General features: G+C 47.1%; 1 protein-coding gene across 5 annotated transcripts in view; it reads left to right on the plus strand.

Annotated features, from left to right (window-relative positions):
- The window catches only part of NT5C3A (5'-nucleotidase, cytosolic IIIA), a 77,227-nt gene extending 57,869 nt beyond the window's left edge, over nucleotides 1–19,358 (plus strand). For all 5 annotated transcript variants that reach the window (XM_043975906.1, XM_043975907.1, XM_043975909.1 and 2 more), the window contains 8 exons: nucleotides 4,998–5,096; nucleotides 6,077–6,146; nucleotides 6,726–6,772; nucleotides 7,721–7,806; nucleotides 9,316–9,405; nucleotides 16,489–16,651; nucleotides 17,607–17,807; nucleotides 19,069–19,358. In XM_043975906.1, the coding sequence (XP_043831841.1) occupies nucleotides 4,998–5,096; nucleotides 6,077–6,146; nucleotides 6,726–6,772; nucleotides 7,721–7,806; nucleotides 9,316–9,405; nucleotides 16,489–16,651; nucleotides 17,607–17,807; nucleotides 19,069–19,170 (858 nt within the window). In that variant the 3' untranslated portion in view covers nucleotides 19,171–19,358. The remainder of the gene's footprint in view (nucleotides 1–4,997; nucleotides 5,097–6,076; nucleotides 6,147–6,725; nucleotides 6,773–7,720; nucleotides 7,807–9,315; nucleotides 9,406–16,488; nucleotides 16,652–17,606; nucleotides 17,808–19,068) is intronic.
- The last annotated feature ends 3,596 nt before the right edge of the window (nucleotides 19,359–22,954 follow it).

The raw sequence follows: 22,954 nt of genomic DNA on the forward strand, positions 1-22,954 counted from the left end.
GAATATAAGACTTCCTTGATTAGACTATAACTTAAGTCAATCCCTCCCGTTTCTGTTGCTGTCTATATGGCCAGATAGATATTGCCCAAGGCACCTGCCTGTTATTAAGCTCCTGCCAAGCTTGGCTGGAGGAAGAGATAAATTGGTCTCGTTGCTTTAGAATGAGACATTCAAGGGCAGCTCAAAAAAAAAATGGCCGTTGGCTGTGAACAACAGAAGAGAATGAAAGCAGGGGAGGCCGGAGTTGAGCCACCTCCTGCCTTTTCCATCTCCAAGCCCTACATGGGCCTGCTGTGGCTCTAATCAGCCCGCATCCAGCTGAGACCAGGGAAGCTGTTTGAGGGGGCTGTTGCGGCCTCAGTGGGCCGGCCCCCGGCGCCGGGGGTCAGGGGCCTTCTGGCAGTCCCCTGCAAACACAGCCAGCGCTCTCAGGCCTGTCTGGCTCACAGCAGAGGGTGAGCGTGACCAGGCCTCTTTTCTTGCCACAGTCAAGAGAAGGGCCGGCTCCCCGCCACTCCTGAAAGGCCGTCGGGGTGGATTTTTCTCTCTCTCTGTTTTTCCACTTCTATCTCTCAGCAATTTGAGGGGCGTTGGAGCCTGCTTTACAGAGTTTTGCCCAGGGAGCAGAATTCAGTAGCAGCTTTAATAAGCTTTGAATGGTGTTCAGTAATGGCTCTTATTCCTCCTGGCTACTCTGCCAGACCTTTGTAAAGTCTCCTCTCATCCCCAAATGTCCACCCCCGGCTTCTGTATGTGGCAGCGGGTGATGGAACAGCAGTAGAGAGCTGAGGACGTCGGGCAGCGGGGTGGAGGCAGAGGGCCGGACTTGTTGTCACTGGGGTCACCTGCTTCAAATCCCCCCTCTGTCACTCACTGGCCCCGTGACCCTGGATGAGTCACTGATTCTCTGAGCTTGGTTCCTCATCTGTAAAATGGAGCTCTAGAGAGGTCTGCAAAATACTCTACCAGGATTATCTCATTTGATTCTCACCACAACCCTGGGAGGTAGGTATTGGTATTATTATTATTCCCCACTTTACAGACGAGGACACTGAGGCCAAGAGAGGTCCAGCTAGTTAGTGGATTTGAACCCAGTCTTTCTGTGCTGCTGTCGACTGCTCCCCCTCACTGCTGTGCATGTTTTCTCTCTTGATCCTTGCCACAAACCTGGGGGGATGTATTGTCCCCGATTTACCTATGAGGAAATCAAGCCCGAGGGTGATTCAGTGACTTGCCCAGGGTCCTACAGCCAGTAGGTGTCTGAGCCAGGTTCATCGTCAGGTCTTCCTGACTCCAAACTCATGGCACAGAGTGTCAGAAGGCTGCAATGAAGCTACTTCTATACAGCCCTTTGCAAACGTTTAAAGCACTTTGCAGGCAGTCCCCAAAGTCTGAGTCAGGCTTCTAGGTCTTTGGGGACAGGCTGGGGAAGTGGAAGTTGTCGCTTTATTATTACTCCAGGGCAGGGGTTCCTGACCTGGGGTCCATGACCTCTCTTTTGAGACACATTTTAATGACTACGATTGGCTTCCTTTGTCACTGTATGCATCAGGGGCCACCAGTCTGCCCAAGGGATCTGGCCTGCGCTCTAGAAGGAAAGAGAAACATCCCCCTGAGCAGCAGAAAGGTCAAGACCCTCTGCCTGTCTCTTTTCCAGTGCCACGTGACATCCAGGCCTGTTCTAGGCCCAGGCTCCCAGGGCATGGCCAGGGTTGGGCCTGCCTCTGCCCCCGCATTGCCATTCCTGCTTGAAAGAATACAAGGACTGCTCCCAAGGGGGAGAAAAAGAACATGAAAGATGGAAGAGGCAGAGGAAAACGTCAACCTCGGTCAGGGGTGGGATGCCACAAAGATGGGGCCTGGGACAGGAATGTAGGAAACCATGAACCTTGGGAGCCTCGGGACGGGGATGGAGCAGGGGGCATGAGGAGGAAGTCGCTTCTCTGCTTCAGGAAATAGCGAGGAGAAGAAAGTGCGTCTAACAGAGCACCCAGGACCAGTCGGGAGAAGGGAAGGAGCCACGGTGGGTGGTGGTACCTTGCTGAGGAGTGACGAGCAGATGGGAGCCGCAGGGAGGGGAGAGCATGCTGATTTCTGGGAACAGCAGATCTGTAAAGTAAGAGAGCCACTGGAGGCCGATGGAACTGGCAGCCCCTGACCACCTCTTGGGGGAAAGCGCGCAGCCAGAAAGAACAGGAAGCTATGGTGGCATCTTAGAAGACTGGTTAAGAGGATGCAAGACCATGGGGCAGGGGGACGTGGGCTTGTCTTATGTCCCTCTAAGGCAGAGGCTCAAGACCAGGATAGCCATGGGACAAGACCAGCTGGTAAAGAAGATGGTGTCTGCAAACAGAATTGCTTGGGGTTTTGTTTGTTTGTTTGTTTGTTTTGTGGGGCAGTGGGGGTTAAGTGACTTGGCCAGGGTCACACAGCTAGTGTCAAGTGTCTGAGGCCAGATCTGAACTCAGTTCCTCCTGAATCCAGGACCAGTGCTTTATCCACTGTGCCACCTAGCTGTTCCTGCAAACAATTTCTGAGTGGCAGTTTCAGATAGGAAAGTGTGGTCATGGGGAGGGGAAGGGGGCAGTGGCCAACCATGGCGTTTTCTGGGAGCAGCAGCAGCAGCAAACTGCTTGCATAGAGGGGTGAAGCCCCAGAGCACTGAGTGCAGAGGACTGGGGCTCACAGGAGCCAGAGGTCTCAGAATTCCCAGGAGAAGCCTGAAATACCCATGTCCCCCTACAAAGGGATCAAGTATAGGTCATTAGGAAGTGAGGGAAGGCAAGACCTCAAACATGGGACCTCAGACACCACAGAGACACGGTGGGGCATGGCTCCGACCCAAAATTGGGCCAAGGAGAGGTCCCCCTGAATCAGTTAGATAAAGGGTGGGGAGGATGAGCTGCAGAGAGCACATTCCTCTAACTCCTGCATTCTGCCAGGGCCCAGCACAGTGCCAGTATACAGTAAGCCATAATAAGTGCTTGCTGACCAAGTGACTGGCTGACTGGCTCTGTATCCATCTCCATGAGACGGAGAGCATAAGAGAGAATGAATGTCCGTGGAGAGAGCAATAGGAGAGATACTGTGGGAGTCAGCCGGGGACCACTCAGACAAAAGGCAGGGTGTGGGTGATGAGCTGGGGGAACATCAAACCTGGATGGGGGGTGGGGTCATCAGACAAAGGCAGAGCCACTTCATCCCAAGGGAGGTAGAAAGAGGCCAGAAGGGGCCCAGGTCTTCTGGACCGAGGACCAAGTTGTTGAGGCTGAAAAGGCGGGGCCCTTGGCAGGCAGGGCCAGGCCAGAGTGGGGCAGTCTGAGGAGGCACCGGCAGGGTATCAAACGTGGCCTAAGTTTTGGAAGAACAGGTTGGGAAAACAGATGGCCCAAAATGTGCACGGAGAGTCAGCAGAGAGGGGGAAGCTCTGCAGAATGGAAGAGAGGAAGGGGAGGTGTGTAATTGGTGTGAATGCACAGGAGGGAGACTGAGTGACTCCTTGGGTTTTCTTTTCTTTCTTTCTTTCTTTCTTTCTTTTTTTTTTTTTTTTTTGGTGAGGCAATTGAGGTTAAGTGACTTGCCCAGGGTCACACAGCTAGTAAGTGTTAAGTGTCTGAGGCCAGATTTGAACTCAGGTCCTCCTGATTCCAGGGCCGGTGCTTTATCCACTGCGCCACCTAGCTGCCCCCTCTCCTTGGGTTTTGAAGCCCTGGTCTAGCAGGAAGAAAGGCCTCTGGTTTCTGTGATAAACTTGGGGGAGGATATGGGCAGGGGCCCCATCACATGAGCAGGCATGGGTAGGTCGCAGTCTTCATTAGGGAGGGCACACACACCTCAGCAGTTCATTGGAGTGTTTGTGTCTAAAAGGGAAGCAAGGACAGAAGACTCAGGATGAATGGAGAGTTGAGTGCTTCTCCCAGAGGTGTGTGAGGAGTTCTAGAACATGGATCAGAGGGAAGGTGTGGATGTATAATAAGGAAAACAAAATGTCAGCTATGGCCCAGCAAGCGGCAGATGGGGGGATGGAATACCTGATGTGTCTATAGTACGGGCAGGTACACAAAGCACTTTACACACACGTTGGCTTATTTGATCCTTCCAGCCTGTTGCCTCCACTGCACCCCATTGGAGAACCATGAAAACTTCTGCAGAACAAACACGCCACAGAATTCTAGACAGGCAAATGTCCTGATTTTCCAAAAGGGGAAGAAAGGGGCGGGGGGTCTGCAAAGCTTGACTACGATTCCCAGCAAAACTTTAGTATTCGTCATTAAAGGAACCACTTGTAAGAATTTGTAAAAGGAAAATGTAATCACTAAGCACCAGTATGGGTTCACAGGAAGCTTTGACCCTGAGGGATTAAACTCAAATTAAACCCAGGAAGAAAAGGCCCATGTAAAAAAAAAAAATTCATAGCCTCATGAAAATGAAAAACAGGAAGGAAAGGAGGGAGGAAGGGGGAGAGAGAGAGAGAGAGAAGGAAGGAAGGAAAAAGAGAAGGAAGGAAGGAAAGAAAGAACCTCTCCTAGGGGGCAGCTAGGTGGCTCAGTGGATAGAGCGCCAGCCCTGGATTCAGGAGGACCTGAGTTCAGATGTGGCCCAGACACTAGACACTTACTAGCTGTATGATCCCGGGCAGGTCACTTAATCCTCATTGCATGAAAGAAAGAAAGAACCCCTCCTAAAAATATACATATATATGTGTGTATCTGTACATACACATGCAAAATATACATACACACATAGATACACGCATGTACATGCTGGTGGACAAGCTCTCTCCATCATCTAACTGCAAGTCATTCTTCATCCACTTGCTTTTTCCTGGGTGGATGGACACTTGTGTGAATTTTTAATTTTATTAAATGAGAAAGGAAGTGAGTTCATGAGCCCTTGGCCCTGTCTCTAAAGAGCACACACTAATGCACCACATAGAAGGAACCGGGCTCTAAGAGCACACTCATGTTCATTAATTGCCTACTCTCCTATCCATGCAGATGCCAGAATTCCAGAAAAGCAATGTTCACATCAAGAACCCAGCCAAAGTGGAAGAGATCCTCTGTGACCTGATTAAAGGAGGAGCAGCCAAACTCCAGGTGAGGCATTGGGGGGAGGGCTTGATCATCTTGACCATGGAGTTTAATCACCCTTGTGATTTAAGTGTTGAATAAGAAACAGATTTAAACAGCCCAGCTCCTCACCCTGAGAATCCCAGAGACAGAACTTTGGTTCAAAGTTCACTGGTATCTCTCAGTGGGAAGCAAAAGTAAAATATTAATAGATGTGAAATCTAGTTTATCTTGGCGTTCAAAGGTGTAAAATTAACTAGTTGCCAGAACAGCCATTCAGCTCTTCATTTCCTGGGCTCTTAAAAAGACACATCCAAAGGTTTTGGAGTCACTTTTTCCATCTTTAAATGAAAACACATCTTGGGGGGTTCCATAACAGAGACAACCTTTTGTATGAGGGACAAGTATAGGACAAGCACAGTCCTGACCTCCAGAGACATGCTTGTGTTTTTCTTCAAAGTTATGACCATGGTTTTGACCAAATGTCTAAAGTATCATCCACCCTGTCATCATCAATGTCCCAGTTCCGTCTTTTCCCACTAATATATTTAGATTTTTCTTTTCCAAAGGCAAAGTTCTCACTACAGGTTGCTTCCCCCCAACACACACACACACACACACACACACACACATCCCAACCCAGTTCAGACCAAGTACTTTGAGGGGGTCAGTTTAACAACATGGTGTCCAGTTCAAATACCCTCTTGAGTTCTATCTACTCTTGTGATAAGACAAGGGACTGAGGCTGCCGTGGACCCCAAATAATGTCCTGTGTCCCGTGCCCTCTCACACCTCCATCTATATTCCCTTTAGGCCAAGATTAGTACATTTCTGGGTCCTCCATGAAGATGTGGTTGGTCATCTTCTCTGTTCCACAGGGAAGGGGCTGCGTGAATATCTGGGGGGAGGGAGCAAAGGAGGATGCAGGACAGAGAAGAAGCCACCGGGTTTTGTGTCCAAGATTTGTATTGTATGTAATGCTTTTCCTTATTCCCCTTCTCTTACAGATAATTACAGACTTTGATATGACATTAAGCAGATTTTCCTACAATGGAAAAAGATGCCCCACGTGTCATAGTAAGTTTGGGGTACATATGTTCAAAGAACTTTAAACACTTGGGCTAGTTAAAAATTTATTCCAGTGCCGGGCGGGGGGGGGGGGGATGTAGAAAGGTGATTTTTTTCCCCTTTCTTTTGGGATATTTTGGTAATAACAAGAGATACTTTTCTTTCATTATGTTAGTGGCCATTTGCATGTACAATTAGACCAAAAAGAGGCTTCTTCTTTAAGTGACTTTTGCCTCTGCATTTTTCAGAAACTAAATACACAAGCCCATTAACTGAAATCCAAAGTTTAAAATACAGCGTTCATCTATCCTTTTCCACTAAAAGTGTTGGGGGCAGAAGCAGGGTAGGGAATAGGAAGAAGGCAATGGGATTAGTAATGATGGATTGTAAGATGGCTGAAGGCCATTGAGCTCAGGAATGGAAATAATCAGTTACCAGTGTCCATTCTGTTGGAGTGGTGCCCAACTGGGTATGGGAGCAAAGCGGAAGAGTTCTTGGAGCATTTCGGCTTTGTCACAAATGTCGTCCGACCCAAAGCCGGGAGAATTGGTAGATCCACTGGATAATCATTTGGTTTTCTCCTTCTAGACGTTATTGACAACTGTAAACTGGTCACAGATGAATGTCGAAAGAAGGTAAATGGCAACCGTAGTAATCATCAGACCAAATTATGTTTCCTTTCTGAAGATGCTGTTCTGTCATTTGTATTCCTTATACATTTAGCCTGGTTTTTGTTCTTGGAAATTGTTACCGTAACAAACCCATTACCAGGAGCTTCTTAATCACAAGGGCACATTTAGAGAAACATGGAAAAGCACAACCACACATCTATGCTGAAATAGCCTGAAAAGAAAAGACCATTTGGAGTCTGGGTGACTTTGGGGATCCTCACCTTTTTGGGGTGTCCTTTCAGGGTGTCCTGTGTCCCTTTGGCAGATGGTGAAGCCCATTGTCCCCTTCTCAGAAACCATCATCTAAAGGCATAAAATTGCATACAGAAGATTACAAAGAAAACTACTTATATTGAAATAAAGTTATCATTTTTAAAAAAAAATAACACATTAATAGACCCCAAGCTAAGAACCCTTGCCTTAAAGTATCCAGAAAAGTGCTTGGGTCTCTACTTTACACTTAGTATGTGCACGTGGGTATAGATCTCGTCCCAAGACCTCACTCTGAGCCACGTTTGGTATTTTTAAGTGAAATCCTATGTCTTTTAATTATATAACTTGATTTTAAAATGAGCCACTGAAGTAAAAATCTTAATGGGAAGGAAGAAAGCAGCTTTGGAGTAGCGCACATTGGAATAGTGATAAGCTCAGCTCCCCACTTAGCACGATGCCTGGCACATAGTAGGCACTCATGAACTGTTTATCAACTAACCCCACTCACCTGCAGGCAGATCACTTCACTGGGTGGGTTTGCTACTTAGAAGTTAATCTGGTTTTCCTTGACATTCCCTGTTTTAAAAGTACCTTTCTATGATTGCCTGGTATATATATATTTTTTTAGTTTAGACTAATGACAAGGCACATAAAACTCTAGGATCCCCTTTCACAATTCATTTATTGATTCATTTCCAGTTATTACAGCTAAAGGAAAAATACTATGCCATTGAAGTTGATCCAGTCCTTACCATAGAAGAGAAATACCCTTACATGGTAGAATGGTGAGTGGACACACTGCGGGAGAAACCGGGAGGTGTGGGGAGGAGCTAAAGGTCAGGAGAAAAGGAAATTCCAGCCACAACCAAGACTCTTTCCCTCTATTTAAAAAAATAATAATAAAGCCTCAGTTCCTTGAGGGGCAAAGACTTATGGCTATAGAACTTTTTTGTGGCCTAATTTCTAATCGCAGAGGAGGCACTGCCTACCTGAATTTGGAAGGGGTTCCCCATCACCAATGAAATCCCAGATTCAGCCCCATTCTCCACGCCTAATTTCTAATATATAGTAGATAGGGGCAGAATAAATAAATACTTTGTCAAGTCAAAAGTATTTCTTGATTAAACTCCTGCTCTGTGCCAGGCATCATGCTAAGCACTGAGGATACAAAAAGAGGCAAAAGTTATTACCTGCCCTTAAGGAGCTCCCAGTCTAATGGGGAGATAACATGCAAACAGCTGTGTTTAAACAAGACCTAGATGCAGGAGAAACTGGAGTTCATCCCATCAAGAAGGCACAAGAAGGTTTGTTTTGCAAAACAAACCTTCCTGCAGTTTAATGAGATGTGTAAAAGGTCTTTTTTTTTTACTGTTCACCAACACTAAATGACATCTTAAACAATAGTCATTGAACTTCATAAGACTCTTCCTATAAACATATCTAGTTATAGCAATGATGGTTATTATTATTAGTGTATGTTATAATAGTTAGCATTTATACAGTGCTTTAAGGTTTATAAAGTACCTTACAAATAATATTTAATTTGATCCCCATAATAACCCTGGGAGGTGGGTGCTATTATTCTGCTCATTTTACCAGTGAGGAAACTGAGGCAGACAGAGATTAAGGTCACATAGCTCATGAGTGTCAGAGGATAGATTTGAACTCAAGTCTTCCTGATCCCGGGACAGTGCTTCCTCCACCCTACCCCCAGGTGCCTAGGAGGAAAGAACACTGACCTTGGATTCTGATGGAGTGTGCCCATCTCCTCCCCCCATGAAGTCCAATGGCTTTAACTTTCCGCTTCCTCTTCTATGAGAGCAGGAGGCCAGACCATGTGATTTTTAAGGTCCTTCCTCCAAAACTGGAATGATTCTCTGACTTTTCTCCAGCTTTTTTATCTTTTAGAAGACAGAGAAGTAGTCAGAACCCCCAGTGTTAATGCTTGACTTTAGCAAATTCAAAGATAAGTTGTTAGCCTAAGTGTCTCAGCCAAAAGAGCAGAGCCCTGGCCTCTCGGACAGGTGGCAGGGAGGCAGATCTGGGAGACTGCCACACAATCAAGTGGGAGCCACTGGGAGGAAGGAGACTGGTTCTCCTGAAGCAGGAGCTCCTGCCTGGGGAGCAGTGACCCCCTCCCCTCGGGCCTGAGCAGGTCAGAGTCGGGGTTTTCTTGTTCTCAGGGGTAGGAGTGAGACCGCAAAGTTCACTCAGAGATTCTTGAAGAACGAGTGTTGGCTTGGAGTTAGAGGAGAAAGCCAGCTTGACATTTCCCCTCTTCCCTTGGACCCCAGGTACACAAAATCCCACAGTTTGCTGGTGGAGCAGGCATTGCAGAAGAACAAGATCCAGGAAATTGTGGAAGAATCTGATGTGATGCTCAAGTAAGTCCGGCCTTCTGGGAGGCTGGTTATAGGAGGGGCAGGCCAACAGAGCGGCAATAGAGCCAGCCTCCGACACATCCAGGCTGCGGGACCCCAGCAGGTCCCTTAGGCTCCCAGTGCTGGCAGACTCCCAAGTAGTTTGTGTCTTCTGAAGTCAGTTCTCCAGGATCCTCTAAGTATACCATCACATCACCTGCAAAGAGGGATAGCCTTGTTTGTTCATTGCCTATTTTCATCCCTCCCATTTCTTTTTCTTCTCTTATTGCAATAGCTAGCATTTCTAGGCCAATATTGAATAATAGTTCTGATAATGGACGCCCTTGCTTCACCCCAGATCTTACTGGGAAGACTTCACAGTTATCCCCATTACAGATAATGCTTGCTCGTGGTTTTAGATAACTACTAGTTTTGTTTGTTTGTTTGTTTGTTTGTTTGTTTGTTTTAGTGAGGCAATTGGGGTTAAGTGACTTGCCCAGGGTCACACAACTAGTAAGTGTTAAGTGTCTGAGACCAGATTTGAACTCAGGTCCTCATGAATCCAGGGCCAGTGCTTTATCAACTGCGCCACCTAGCTGCTCCCTGTAGGACACTTTCTTTGTCTAATTTTTCTTTTTTTGTAAAAAAAAAATTTATTTATGTTTAGCATTTTTTTCTTTTTAAATTTTGAGTTCCAAATTCCTTCTCTCATACCCCCTTCCCCACCCACTGAGAAAGCAAGCAATATGATATCAGTTATACATATGAAATCATGCAAAACATATTTCCATATTAGCCATGTTGCAAAAAAAAAAAATTGGGGCAGCTAGGTAGCGCAGCGGATAGAGCACCAGCCCTGGAGTCAGGAGTGCCTGAGTTCAAATCCGGCCTCAGACACTTAACACTTACTAGCTGTGTGACCCTGGGCAAGTCACTTGACCCCAATTGCCTCACCAAAAAAAATAAAATAAAATAAAATAAATGGAGAAAATTATACTTTACCCTGAACTCAGAGTTCATCAGTTCTCTCTCTGGAGATGGATAGCATTTTTTATCATGTCATTTGGAATTGTCTTAGATCGTTGTATTGATCAAAGTAGCCAAGTCTTTCACAGTGGATCATCATTACAATGTTGCTGTTACTTTGCACAATGATCTCCCAGTTCTTCTCACTTTCATTTTGCATCAGTTCATATGAGTCTTGTCATGTTTTTCTGAAACCATCCTGCCTTGTCATTTCCTACAGCACAATAGTACTCTGCCACACGCATGTCACAGCTTGTTCAGCCATTCCCCAACTGAGGAGAAGCATCCCCTCAATTTGGAATTCTTTGTCACCACAAAAAGATCTTTCCTTTTTCTTTGATCTCTTTGGGATGGAGACCTGGTCCCAGTATTGCTGGATCACCAGATAGGCACAGTTTGCTAGCCCTTTGGGCCTAATCCCAGATTGTTCTCCAGAATGGCTGGACCAGTTCAATATCCTACCAGTAGTTCATTATGATTCTTATTTTCCCTCACCCCCTCTGGCATTTGCCATTCCTGACCGTACCTCAGAGTTGTCTGCATTTGCATTTCTCTGACCAGTAGAGACTAGAGAGAGCTTGGATTTCTTCTTCTGAAAAATGCCTGTTAATATGCTCTGCCCATTCAGCAGTTGGGGATGGCCTCTTACTTTTATAAATTTGACTCAGTTCCCTATATATTTCCCTATGTATAAATAAGGCCTTTCTCAGAGAAACTTGCTGTAAAAGTTTTTTACATTACTTCATTGTCTAGTGTACCTTTTAGCAAACCATAATTTTCCTGATTATCTCCTTTAATTAAGTCTATTTTTATTTTTGCTTTGTCTCAGGTCATGATTCCTACCGCGCCTTTTTGACTTCAGCTGAAGCATCCTAGATTCTGCTCCAGCCTCTTATTTTTACTCTGCATGTGTTTCTTTCTATTTCAAGTGCATCTCTTATAAACAATATATTGTTGGATTCTGGTTCCTAAGCCATTCTATTACCCATTTCTGTTTTGTGGGTGAGGTCATCCCATTCACATTTTCAGTGATGAGTGCTGTGTATTTCCCCCTAGCACGTTTTCTTCTGTTACTTCTCTCTGTTTTTATCTTGTCCTTCCTCAAAAGTCTATTTCGCTTCTGACCACTGCCTCCCTGAATCCACCCTCCATTTTATCAATCCTTCCCCTTTCATTGATTCCCTTCCCCCTTTTATCAATCCCCTTCCCTTCCTATTTCCCTACTGGGTAAGTTACATTTCAGTATTCAGCTGAGTGTGTATATGTAGTCTTCCCTCTCTGACCCAGTTCTGATGAGGAAGTTCAAACATTGCCTACCACCCCACCCATTTTCACCTCCACCGTAAAAGTTCTTCCTTGCACACCTGTTTTATATGAGATAATGTCTCCCTTCTACTTCTTCCAGTGCATCCTTCTCTCTCACCCCTTCATTTTCTTTCGAGATCATCCCAATATAATCAACTCACACCCATGCCCTCAGTCTGTGTAAGCTCCTTTTAACTACCCTAATAATGATAAAGTTGTTAGGAGTTACAAGTATCCTCTTTCCATAAAGGAATGTAAACAATTTAACTTTAGTGAGTCTCTTATGATTTCTCTTTGATGTTTACCTTTTTTATGCTTGAATTTTGTGTTTGAATGTCAAACTCTCTATTCAGTTCTGATCTTTCCATCAAGAACATTTGAAAGTCCTCTATTTCCTTAAATATCCATTTTCCCCTAAAGTATTATACTCAGTTTTGCTAGGTAGGTTATTCTTGGTTGTAATCCTAGCTGCTTTGTTTTCTGAAATATCTTTTAATGTAGAAGCTGCTAAATCTTGTATGATCCTGACTGGTTTCACAATATTTGAATTGTTTCTTTCTGGCTACTCACGTATTTTCTCCTTGACCTGGGGCTCTGGAATTTGGCTACAATATTCCTGGGAGTTTTAATTTTGAGATCTCTTTCAGGAAGTGATCAGTGGATTCTTTCCATTTTTATTTTACCCTCTGGATCTAAGATATCAGGGCAGTTTTACTTTATAATTTATTAAAATGTGATGTATAGGCTCTTTTTTTGATCATGGCTTTCTGGTAGTCCAATAATTTTTAAATTATCTGCAGACACCCCCCCCCCCTGCCCAGGTCAGATGTTTTTCCAATAAGATATTTTACATTTTCTTAATTTTTTTTCATTCTTTTGACTTTATTTTATTGTTTCTTGATGTCTTGTGGAGTCATTAGCTTCCATTTTGCCAACTCTAATTTTAAGAAGTTCTTTTCTTCACTGAAATGTTGTATTTCTTTTACCATTTGGCCAGTTTTGGTTTTTTAGGTGTTATTTTCTTCAGTATTTTTATATGCCTCTTTTACTGAGCTGTTTCTTTTTTCATAACTTTCTTGAATCATGCTCATTTCTTTTCCCAATTTTTCTTCCACTACTCATCTCTTTTACTCTTCCAAGAATTCTTTTTGGCCTTGTGTCCAATTAGCATTTTTTTTTTTTGAGGCTTTTGGTTGTAGCAATTTTCACATTGTTGTCTTCTGAGTCTGTGTCTTGGTTTCCCCTTCCACCATAGAAGCTTTTTATCATCAGGTTCTTTTTTGTTGTTTGTCCATTCTCCCAGCCAGTTTCTTGACTTTGATTGTTATGCTGAAGTTGGGCTCTGCTCACCTTGGGGTGGGGAGGCACTGTGCCAAGCTTTAGGCTGTTTTGATGCTGCTCTTTTTAGAGCTAGTTCTGGGGGTCTGCAAGTTTTGGTGCTTCCAAAGTGGTGTTATCCGGGGAGAGTGATGGTCACTGCTCTTCTGTCCTGTGCTCTTGTGTTTACCCAGGAAGGGCCCCTGCTCCCTTGTCTCCTCTCCACCCTAGAACTGTGACCCAGAACTGCATATGGGCGATAGAGTTGCCAATCAGCATTAGCTGCACCCAGTGCCCCCAGAGGGTCCCCTGTAATTGCTTCATCACCAGTTGCCTGGCTCCCTTACCCTCTGGGCTGAGAGCTCCTAAAGCTGCAGCTGCTGCGACATTCTGGGCAGGCCCACACCCTGGGTCACAGAGCTATCCTGCCAATTTCTGATTTGGCTTAGGCTGGAAAAGTGTCTGACCTTTTGTGGGCTCTGCTGCTCCAAAATTAGATTTGAGGTGTTATCTTAAAGTTTGGAGGGGAATGCCAAAAGAGTTCAGCTGCGTCGTTGGCTCTAGTCCACTAGCATAGCTCTATTCCACCCCACCCCCCATTTTAACCTTTTTTTTTTTTCAAATATCCTACATAGAATTAGAGTTAGTTGTTCTTGAAATGTTTGGTAGAATTTACTTGTAGATCCTTTAGGTCCTGGGGGGTTTTTCTTAGGAAGCTCATTTATGGCTTGTTCAATTTCTTTTTCTAATATACAGTTATTTAAGTATTTTACTTCTTCTATTAATCTAGGCAATTTATATTTTTGTAAATATCGATCCATTTCACTTAGGTTATCAGTTTTATTTGCATATAATTGGGCAAAATACCTCCTGATAATTGCTTTTTCACCTCCATTGGTGGTGCATTCACCCTTTTCTTTTTTTTTATATTGGTAATTTGGTTTTGTATTTTATCAAATCAACTAATCATTTATCTATTTCATTGATTTTTTTTTTCAGGGCAATGAGGGTTAAGTGACTTGCCCCAGGTCACTAATAAGTGTCAAGTGTCTGAGGTCAGATTTGAACTCAGGTCCTCCTGAATCCAGGACTGGTGCTTTATGCACTGTGCTACCTAGCTGCCCCCCTTATTTCATTGATTTTTTTTTTTAATGAGGCAATTGGGGTCAAGTGACTTGCCCGGGGTCACACAGCTAGTAAGTGTTAAGTGTCTGAGGCCGGATTTGAACTCAGGTCCTCCTGACTCCAGGGCCGGTGTTCTATCCACTGCGCCATCTAGCTGCCCCAAATAACTGATTCAATCAGTCATTCTTTTTTTGTTTGTTTTTTTTGTTTTGCAGGGCAATGGGGGTTAAGTGACTTGCCCAAGGTCACACAGCTAGTAAGTATCAAGTGTCTGAGGCCAGATTTGAACTCAGGAACTCCTGAATCTAGGGCTGGTGCTTTATCCACTGTGCCACCTAGCTGCCCTATTTCATTGATTTTTAAAAATTAAACCAGCTCCTAATTTTATTAATGGTTTTTTTACTATAATTTTATTAATCTTTTTTGATTTTTAGGATTTCTATTTTGGTATTTAGGGATTTTTAATTTGTTCTTTTTCTAGTTGTTTTAGTTGCATGCCCCATTTATTGATCTTCTCCTTCTCTTTTTTATTTACATACACATTTAGAGATATAGATTTCCCCCTAAGTACTGCTTTGGTTGCATTCCCCAAATTTTGGTATGTTGTCTCATTGTTGTCATTGTTTTTAATGAAAATATTGTTTTTATGATTTGTTCTTTGACCTCATATATATATATATAAAATAAACATTTTTATTTAAAGTTTTGAGTTCCCAATTCTAACCTTCCTTCCCTCCCTGAGGCAGTAAGCAATCAGATATAGCTCCAGCTCATCCTACAGAAAATGAGGCAAACAGGGTGAAGTGACTCACTTATAATAAGTGCTAATAAGTGCTTGAGGCCAGATTTGAACTCACAAAGATGAGTCTTCCTGAGTCCAGGCCACCTGGCTGCTTTTGAATATTGGATCTCCAATTTAGAAGAGAAATTCTTGAGTTGGGATCCCTGTATTTTGTTCAGGAACCCATTTGCAGCTTTCTTACCAAATTAAAATCTTTATAGTGTTATAAATTTATGAAGGTTTCATCATATCTGGCAGGGCCCGGACTCAGGGTCCCTTAGGTGCCTGCCTGTGACCCCAGGAGGATCACACAGGGCAGCTGTGCCAGGCCTAGGGAATCATCCAATGGCCAGGACCAGCCTCTTGGGGGGGTGGGGGGGCGGGAGGCAGATGCCAGAGCTGTTTAATCCTTTACCCCTGAAGCTGCCTCCTGAGGGGTGCGGGTGTGGGGATCAGCACTGATGGAGGCAGGTGCTGCACCTGTGAAACCAGATGAGGGTGAAATGTCTCTTAATGGGATGGAAGGGCAAGGGTCATTTAACCACCCTTTGTCAATAGACAGTTGTTCCCTCTTCCGTATTCCTCATAGTTTTCAGTGTTCTTAAGGAAACTCTCATATGTTAAAGACTTTATAGGACCATAGATTTTGTACTGGATCGTTTAAATAGGGCACAACTCCAGGGCCAGCCAAGGCAGCAAACTTGTTGGGGTGGGAGGAGGAGAGAGGGGAGAGAGAGAAAGATGGAAAGAGAGAAGGGGGGGAGAAGGAGGGAGGGAAGGGAAGAGAGAAACTGAGAAAAGAGGAAGGGGGAGAAAGAGAGAAGACAAAGTGGAGAAAGAGAGAGAAAGAAAGAGGGGGAGGGTTAGAGAGAAGAGTCAGGAAAAAGAAAGATGAGAAAGGGAGCAGAGCTAAGCCCCCTGCTGAGGCCCAGCTGTGCCCCAAAGCAGCCGTGCTGAGATGGCTGGTATCAGCATGAGCCGCTGGGAACTCTAAGATGGCGGCCTCCCCTCCCCCTCTAGTCAGCGGATGTACCAAAAGGTGTTGCCTAGGGCAGCTGTCAATGAGTTGTTTTTTTATCATCTGCACCATTAGCACAGCTAATGGCTTGTGGCTATAGCCAGGCTCCTGCCCTTCTGCAGGACAACCAAGCCCTTTCTGGATGCAGTCTTTTGTAGATGAATATGGATTGTAAATCACAGAAGGTTCCCAAAAAACAGGCTCTCAGCCTCCTGAGGTGGGAAGGAATTATGGCGTGTCCCTTCCCTTTCAGTCTGTAGTGGCAGTGAGATGCAAGGCAGCCCTGCTCTCAAAAAGCCCAAGAGGCCTGGGTTCAAATCTAGCTGAAGGACCCTGGGAGAATTTGCTCACTCTCTGTGAGCTTCTGTTTAATGGGAGTTCCCTGTTCCTTAGGACTTGTGGGAGGATCTGACGGAGAGAGTCTGTGTGTGTGTGTGTGTGTGTGTCTGTGTATGTGTGAAATCTCAAACACTGTTCAGCCCACATAAAAAAAGATGTCATTACATAAAATCGATTCTGCCCCCACACTTTTCAGGGAAGGATATGAACATTTCTTTGACAAACTCAAAGAACACAACGTCCCCGTGTTCATATTTTCTGCTGGTATTGGAGATGTCCTGGAAGAGGTGATCCGTCAGGCCGGAGTCTACCATAACAATGTCAAAGTCGTGTCCAACTTCATGGATTTTGATGAAAACGTGAGTATGTTCGGTTTCCCCAGCAGTGCATTATAAGGGAAGCTGGGCCTGCGAGAGCCGGGGCTGGGTGAGATTCTTCATACAGTGAAGGCATCTGGCCACTCTCCCAAAAGGGCAGGAACCCCAGTGGGCCACGTTGGTACTTTGCCCAAATGAAGATTAATCGGCTCTTGTTGCTACGTCAGCTTTGTAAAATTGTACCAAAGCTTTTTACTTAATTACAAAGAAAAAAGGCTCGCCTTTTGTCTCTAAACTATACGTAAAATATGTCAAGGGTAAGATAGGAATATTTCCTTCAGAGGAACTTACTTGGACTCTGGAGCTGGGGAGGAAAGGAAATGAGTGAGAATCCCTGCTGTCAGCACGTGGGTTCTGGTGGCCCATGCTGTGTTGGGAAACCAAGGTAGAGAGAGGTGTGTTAACATCTTGCCTCATGGCTAGGCTGGGGGTACACTGTCCAAATCTACACTCGTGCCCTTATGTTCCCATGTGGAAGATCCACCGCCACCCCTGGGCTGATTTTGAGTTCCCAGGGTGTGGACGGTCAGTGTGTGATTCTTTGCCTCTGATTCACCCCCTACTTCCACCTCATATGAATTTGGGATGATCTCTCTAAGAGCTTTGAGAATCATGGTGATACAGATGAGGGGTGGATTCCTCCCTCTGGGAGGGAAGGCTAGCCATCTCTGTGGTGTGGCTGTTCCCATCATGAGTGGTAGAGGAGTTGCAGTGGCCAAGGCTCCTGGGGCTCAGTCCTCACAGAGCCCTTCTGGGTGGAAGGACGTATCACCAGCCCGGCCTTGGAAGGCATAGGGCCACCTCTGCCCATGGCCACACTCAAAATGCTGTGTCCCCAAAGGGCTGGGCTGTCCTCCAGAACAGGGGAGCAGACCGCTGATGGGGGAGCCCAGAGAGGGAAAGGCGTCCCTGTGACACAAGGTCTGCCTTTTTGTAGGGGGTGATCAAAGGATTTAAGGGAGAATTAATTCATGTGTTCAACAAGCACGACGGCGCCCTGAGGAGCACACAGTACTTTAAGCAGCTGAAAGACAACAGCAACATCATTCTCCTGGGAGACTCCCAGGGAGACCTGAGGATGGCGGATGGCGTGGCCAACGTGGACAACATTCTGAAAATTGGTTACCTCAATGATCGGGTGAGTACGCAGAGCTGTCATCTTCCTCTCTGACAACTGAAGGTCCAGGGGGACCCGGGGGGGTCTGATGCTCGTGCCACACAAGGCTCCAGCCGCTCTCCTGGCAGGCCTGTTCTGGGCCTATTGCCATCATGTGGTACCATCACCAAAGGCGCATTCCCGGAGAACAGGAGTAAGTACGAGGTGTTAAAGCACAGTCAGTCACTCGGCAGGCATCGTGTAAGCACCTACTAGGTGCCAGGCCCTGGATACGAAGCCCTGCCCCCGGGGAGCTTACATCCTACTGGGAAGACAACACAGACACCTGGTAGTGACTCTAGACCCCAGAGGCAAAGTCAGTACCAAGTCTGGGGGTGAGGGAGGCAGCCATGAGCAGGTTGGGGGGCCAGGAAAGGCTTTGTGAATAATGTGGCTCTTGAACAGAGTCTTGATGGAAGCCACCCAGGCCTGTACAAAATACCAATGGGGCCCACTCTCACGGGGGAGGCAGTGGCACCCGAGAGCCAGGTGAAAAGGGAGGGCATCCCAGGCTTCGGGGTCAGCCAGCGCAAAGGCGTGGCGACGGCCGCTGAAGCGTCACCTGCATGGCGGGAACATGAGAGGTAAGGGGAGGGCTAAGCGTAAGAAGCCGGGAAAGGCCAGCAGAGCGGGCCCTCATCACTTCCCCCCTTCTCCAGCCCCACAGCCCCTCCCCACACTGGGGCCCTTGTCTCCTCCCACCACGCTGTCCCACTCCTAAAGCCAGCCTGTGCCCGATTCCCTCTCAGCTCAAGGACCAAACATAGTCCTCTTCAGAACCTTGGAAGCCCTTCATGGCCAGGGTCTGTCCACGCTGGCCCCAGGCCTGGAATGTCCTCCCCAGGGCCCTCGGGTGCCATTGCTTCCCTGTGAGAGTGGGCCCCATGGGTATTTTGTCACTTAGACTGTGACCTTCCTGAGGGCAGCAGCGGTTTCTGCCTTTCTTTATAAGGTACTTTGTGCCTGCCACATAGTAGGTGCTTTGTAGGTGTTTGGATTGCATCCCCAGGCCTTGCTCAGTGATGGCAGAGTCGAGGCCTCTCATCCAGTGCAGGGAGGCCGCTTGGGGGCGGTCCCTCAGGGCCTCCACGATGTGACAATGTGACGGTGTGACGGTGTGACGGGGCCGCCATGGGGCAGTGGCCTTCATGGTGCCTCCACTTCCTGGTTGAAGGCAGCCCGTTGGCCAAGGGCCCCGAGGCCCACCCGCTGACCTGCTCGTTTTTCTTTTCTTGGTCCCTAGGTGGATGAACTCTTAGAGAAATACATGGACTCCTACGACATTGTTCTAGTAAAAGAGGAATCCTTGGAATTAGTCAATTCGATCCTCCAGAAAATCCTCTGAGCAGTCGAGCGGCAGGAGCTGTTCTCCCCCCAGAGCCACTCTGGCATCCCTGGGCCCAGCCCTGTGCCCTCCTCCAACCTGGGCGGTGCTTCTTCCCATCGCCTGACTGTCTTCTAATCGTATTCCAGATAACATGGACTCCATTGCGTGGATGCTTTGAAATAAAAGTATTCTCACCTTTTGCCACACTCCCTGCCACAAATCGTCATAATTCACCAAAAAACCAAACCAACCCACCCCACTTGAAAACCAAATTGTGGAAGCAGTCGCCTCCCCCTGCCTCTCCAGAAGTGGATCGTATCTGCATCTTACCCTGACTGTGCTGAGGGATGTTTGACATGTGTGGTGATTCCCGGGGCCTAAGGCGTCCCTGCTGCCTCTTTTGTACATTTTGCCTTTTCCTTTCCTGATCAAGACTGCCTCGGCGAGGCCTCCAGATTGCATTCTTGGGCAGAACCCCCTTACGATCATGTTGCCTCACTCTGTGTGTGTTTGGCAGTCCACAGCAGAAAAGCCAGCCCAGGGCCGAGCCCGTGTCTGGGCTTATGGGAAACACCAACAACCGACAGTGTCAGGTGGGGGAAAGGTGTTCAAACCCCATTCTTGATAATAAAAAAGATGACTGTTTTCTCTGGGGTCAGGTAGTCACAGGGTCATGGGTCAAGGGCTAGACAGGGACCTTAGAGACCCCCCCATTTTACCAAGGTGGGATCTTGGGCCCAGAGAGTGCCACGTGGAGCCTGGATCTGTATTTGGGTCCCCTAGATCCAAAGAGACCATACTTCTCTCTGCTGGCTTTGCAGCTGAATCTCTTCAGAATCTAGATCGAGGATCCATAAGCAAGGGGTGGTTACCAGTTCCTAAGTCTGTCCCCTCACAGAAAATGTAAAATTAGGAATCTGTTTTCTATTGGCTTAACCCTAAGAAACATCCCTCTCTGTCAGGGCCCTCCCCATTCAAGGAGTCTGATTATTCCGTTGTCCTCATGCCCGGGCGGCCTTGGCTGTTGTCATGTTCCTGCCTCCCTCCCTCCCTCCCTCCTTCGGGAAATTAAAATACTCTCCCCCACCGACCCTTGTATGGGACAGTCATCGTTGTCTTGTTCATAATCGGCCTCACTTGTGGACCCCTTTGCCACCTGAGTCAGGTGGACTGAAATAGCAGCCGAATGGGAGGGGTTGAGCAGAACTGTCCCAAAAGGGGGAGGGCAAACTTGCATCCTCAAGTGTTTGGAAATTCCATGAATCCAGGTGTCGATACAGATGAGCGCCTGCTGTGTGTCAAGCCCCTGCCCACAGGGAGCTTGGAGTCCAATTGACAAAAGAATAGATGAGGAGACAGCCCCACTCTAAGAGCCAGTTTTATCCCCGAAGTGTCTGAGTCCTTTCAAATTCAGCAATGGCTTTTCCAAGAGAAGCTCGGCTATGGACAGTGGTTAGGTCCCAAATCAACGCACATACTTGGGTTTGAGCCATAATGTACCCGAAATACCGTCCATTTGTCCTGGAAAGAGGCAGAAAAGGAAACTGGAATCGATTTAACACGTGCTAATCTTGAGCATTAGTTCCTCGGACAAAGTCTCTGCTCCAGAAACATAGGTGAACTATGCATGTGTGAAAAAGTGTCAAACGTGGAAACCCCGGGCTCCATCTTTGGTGCATGAATGAGTATCTCCCCCTCGGCCAGCTCCTCCCCGCCACCCTGGAGGGGTGGCCCCCATGTTGGAGGGGAAGTGATCCAAGGGATTCCTAGACAGTCAGGTTGGGCAAGAGAGCCTTACAGTGGCCTTCCGGGCCCGCACCCTCTGCTCCTCCTGTTCTCCTTCACCCGGCTGCCAGGACCATCTTGCTTCTCTGTAGATCTGCTCACGGCACTCCTCCACTCAAGAAATGTCGGTGGCTCCCAAGCGCCAGCAGAGGAGAGTGGAAATTCTTTTGACTGGCCCTCATAGGATCAGAGCCCATTCTTCTTACAGAATGGGAAACTGAGGCCCAGGGAGGTTTATGGGCATAACTTGCCCCAGGCCACCAATACCCAGTCTGTTGTTGTGCAGATGTTTCAGTTATGTCTGATTCTCCGTGGCCCCCTTTGGGGCTTTCTTCGCTGAGATCCTGGGGAGGTTTGCCGTTTCCTTCCCCAGCTCGTTTGACAGATAAGGAAACTGAGGCAAACAGGGTGAAGTGACTTGCCCAGGGTCACACAGCTAATACACAGATTTGAGTCCTGAGTGCAGACCCAGTACTCTGTGCACTGTGGCGCCACCTAGTGGTCTGCTACCTCATCTACCCTCCCTTATTTCATAGGTGAGATGGCCGTCTCCCAAGGAAGGAGTTACTTGGCCAAGGCCACTCAGGCAGTCCGCATCAGATCCTGGACTCCCCACTCTACCCCACTGCCTCCTCGGATCCTCCAAGATCTGATAGCAACCTTCACTGGGCCCTTATTAGGTGCCTACTATGTGCCCCGCCGCCCTCCCCCCCCCCCCCCCCGGGGCCCTGGAGAGCCGCATCTCTTGGCTTCTCCATCTCATCCCATTTGTGGTCCCTCTGTCCTCCCCCCCTCTCTGCTGGCTGGACTTGTGCCCATAATGTAAACCCCAGCTCAGAGGCTGCCTGCTCCCCACCCCCTCAGAGCATCCCCAGGATGACCCATTCTGAGGCCTTGGGAGAGCATGGCCCCTGGTCAAGGGAGAGGCCCATGGACCAGGAGCTTCCCGCTATACCCAAGGAAGGGCTTTGGGGCTAGAGTTGGACAGAGCCCCTTAAAATGGCACCCAGGTGGTAGGGCGTGTCTAGTAAGTCTCCCTTACAGCCTTGTTTTCCTGGGCTGGGGCTCCAGCTGTGCTCCTAAAACCAACCCCAGATCTCTCTAAATCTGCTCTCCCATCTATAAAATGGGCTTGGGGATAATTACGGGCCCTATGTCAAGGGCTCACTGAGGAAAGTAACCCCCTAAGTGCTAAAGAGAATGGAAGTTGGGGGGAGGGAACACAAGCAAAGGGGAAGCCTGGTCTACACAACCCCCTTGTGCAGGAGTGGGTTGGGCTGAGCAGGCAGTGTTAGTGTCAGGGGGACCTGGATTCAGATTCCACCCCAGGCATTTACTAATCCTGTAGCTCTCCCTATCTGCATCTGTAAAGTGGGGGGTTGGAGCCCCAAGGTCCCTTCCAACCATCAGTCTCTAACTCTCCCCAAAATTTGCTCAAAGACAGCCCCTCATGCACTGGAATTTGCAAAGCACTTTATGTATCATATCTCATTTGACCCTTATAACACCAGGGAGGTGTGGCGGTCCTTCAGCCGCGTCTGACTCTCTGACCCCATTTGGGGTTTCCTTGGCACAGACACTGGGGTGGTTTTCCATTTCCTTCTCCAACTCATTTTACAGATGAGGAAAGTGAGGCAAGCAGGGTGAAGTGACTTGACCAGGGTCACACAGCTAATAAGTGTCTGAGGCCTAATTTGAACTCAGGTCCTCTAGACTCCAAGGGCGCTCTATCCCTACCCCACTAGGAAAGTATTTGGTGGTTTTTATCCCCATTTTTACTGATTCTCAAAAAAGGTGAAGGGACTTTCCCAGGGGCACCAAATTAGATACTAGAGGCAGAATTTGAATCCAAACAAGGGCTCTTTAACCTGTACCACACTGGGCTGTCGCACACTAGCGTTCATTAGATTGCTAATTACAGGTCATGTTCATGTATCCGTTCAAACTGGAAGCCTAATTGGAAAGAATAAAAACGCATGTGTCTCAGTGTGTCTCGATGGCTAGCATTTCCTTCCTC

The sequence above is a fragment of the Dromiciops gliroides genome, chromosome 1 (genome assembly GCF_019393635.1).
Source record: "Dromiciops gliroides isolate mDroGli1 chromosome 1, mDroGli1.pri, whole genome shotgun sequence".
Classification (NCBI taxonomy): domain Eukaryota; kingdom Metazoa; phylum Chordata; class Mammalia; order Microbiotheria; family Microbiotheriidae; genus Dromiciops; species Dromiciops gliroides.